Source organism: Ruditapes philippinarum, unplaced genomic scaffold, assembly GCF_026571515.1.
Source record: "Ruditapes philippinarum isolate M1 unplaced genomic scaffold, ASM2657151v2 ctg8930_1_1_1_1, whole genome shotgun sequence".
Taxonomy (NCBI): domain Eukaryota; kingdom Metazoa; phylum Mollusca; class Bivalvia; order Venerida; family Veneridae; genus Ruditapes; species Ruditapes philippinarum.
The window spans coordinates 34,877-37,553 of record NW_026858804.1 but is presented as its reverse complement, the minus strand read 5'-3'; the positions used below and the strand labels follow the sequence as shown (position 1 = coordinate 37,553).

Genomic DNA, 2,677 nt, shown 5'->3' with positions numbered 1-2,677 from the left:
GGAATTAGATTATTAAATGTAAATTTTACACTCCTGCTTAAATCCAGAACGTGTACGTTATTAATGTCAAGGAAAGTGTTAGGATTCATAACGAATGAGCATTCGACATGCAGCCTCAATTCCTTCAATTCTTTCAGACCATTAAAACAGTAATCTTGTAAAATCAGGTGACCTGCTGGTAAGTCGGTAAGGATCTCCATAAGTTTTATTTTTCTCCAAGAATAGTCAATGAACGTAGACTTGTTCAGATACATGTTACCCACCAGGCTCAAATTCAAATTCACTGTCGTGACTCCAACTGGGAGAGACTCCGGTATAAAGTTACAAGTCAAGGTTTCATTGTTGCCTTTAACACATTTAGTCTTCGTCGAATCATATTGAGAAAATCCGTTAGTGTATGCCATTAAAACCATTAACAAAAGGTAAGAAACACATTTAATAGTCATCATTTTTATGCTTTTTTGTTGCTGTGTTTTTTACTTGTTTATCATATCAAAGCTGTCTTTGTAAATACTGCTTGAATTATCCAAGTAAAGTTTATGGTTTTAAACTCTTTTCAATTTAACTTCACGAAATTCAATCCACGGAAACACACCACAAATTTTGCGCTAATGGTCTCATGTCATCTAAGCAAATCCAATCTTCATTCAGCTATAAATATCATCGTGTACAATCCCTTTTCAAAATAATTTAAACTGATGGTGGTTGGGTGTTTAAAACGAATTATGACCTCGATGAATAAATTGTACACTTATTTGAATATGTATTTTGAATATCTGAATCACAAATATTTGGCGGAATTGCAAAGATTGCATATAGCCATGAGTATGAATGTGATGATTTGATGTGCATTTACTTACATAAAGTAACAATTATATTAAAAACATATTTGGATATATCAATCAGAATTTATACAGAGAGTTTTGATACGACAAACATGAAGAAATAACATGAAAATGGTATCTATTAAATGTATTTCTTATGTTTAGTTGTTAAAGGGACACTGATGTTGCCTGATATAATGGGACTTGATATTGTCTTTCGAGACTTATGTTCCATTTGATAAGGGCGAAACCTCGCCAATTCCGTTTTTCCAAAATAATTATTCTAATTCTGAAAAAATGAGCCTGAATCGAAAATCGTTGCGTTTCAACGCTTTTCATTCAAATGGGGCTAAAAGTAGCGCATAAAACACTATTTTCATTTTTTTACAAGCCTTTATTATTTTTGCATATTATTCTGTTTAAAGTGCCTTTATTGAACAATAGTAGAAACATTTTTTTCTTTATTTTTTTTACCTGAGAGGAGTTTCTTTAATGGTGTTAATGATATACACTAGCGAATTTTCCAAATATGATTCGATTAAAATTATACAGTCGGAGTCACGACAGTACATTTACATGGCGACGCGTATGGTAACAATTTCAGTTTATTGACTATTCTTGGTTCTAAGTACAACTTCTTGAGACTGTATGTTAAATACTTATTTATATAAATCTTAACACTTTCTTGGGCATTAATGACAAAGTCGTTCTGGATTTAAGCAGGGAATAAAGTTGGCATTGGATAACTTAATTTCAGCTATTAATGGATTGGAAAAATTGCCAGAATTGAATAAATTGATGTTTTGGGATCGCGCAATTGAAAAAGGCATCGGATTCGAGCCGCGTCATTTACACTGCCAATTTCCTTGACCGAGAAATTTATCTATATTGCCTTACGTCACACAGACGTAAATGGGTTTCTAGCTTCAGTGACGCCAGGAAGGTCGATAGATGGATTTTAACAATTTATCAATTTATGACCAAGGGTTATGCTGCTAAGTTACCATCAACAGTCACTATCCGTCGCAAGAAACGTTCACCTTCCCTATGAAAGCGTCTGAGAAATTGATTGCAACACTGCACCCTTTCCACTTTTTATTCGTCCGTCAACATTTTAGGAATCCACCTTGCACACAGGCGTTTCATATTGAGTTCATCGTGTATAATGCGATGCACTGTGCCAATGCTACAATCTGATCTTTCGTGTATTTCGCGAATTGTTATCCGACGATCATTGTCAAACAGCTCCTTTATCACAGCGACGTGATTTGACGTTACGTTGGGACGTCCACTGCGTTTGTCGTCATGGATGCTTTGTTGGCCGCCTAGAAATCGGGCATACCACTTGTACATTGCTGTTTTCTTCATCGCCTGATCACCATATGTTTTTTGTAATCTTAACCTTGTTTCTTTCTTCGAAAACCCGTTCAAAACACAAAATTTTATTAAAGATCGTTGTTCCGATGCCATTTTAACGCATACGCACTAAACAATATGGCTGCTTAACGCCTAAATGACGCCACACACTAACATGACGTCATGTGCGTAACGCCAACATATTGCGCGTAAATTATGCAAAGTTTGGTGAAAATCGCACGGTAAACGTTAAAATGCGACGTCATTATTAACCAGTGACTATTTGTAATCAAAGCACAGAAGGCGCTGAATTTGTTTGGGGAAAGGTGAAGGTTGTGAGGTTATAAAACAATTTGTTTTTGTATAGTGCCACCAATGCTTTCCAGCGTTTTAATTGTAGTAGATTGGCTATGATACTAATTGCAACACTGATATTCAAACCAATGTTTATTTGACTTAAACAATTTAAATAAAAAAAGGAGTTGCCTTAACTGGGA

The 2,677-nt window shown here is 35.0% G+C and overlaps 1 protein-coding gene across 1 annotated transcript; it reads right to left on the bottom strand.

Moving 5' to 3' along the window:
• Positions 1-1,950: 1,950 nt before the first annotated feature.
• Positions 1,951-2,294, bottom strand: LOC132754321 (protein GVQW3-like; the record flags this gene model as incomplete). Its single annotated transcript, XM_060744936.1, has 1 exon — positions 1,951-2,294. A coding segment is annotated over exon 1 (344 nt), but the record flags the coding sequence as incomplete, so codon positions are not given.
• Positions 2,295-2,677: the final 383 nt, after the last annotated feature.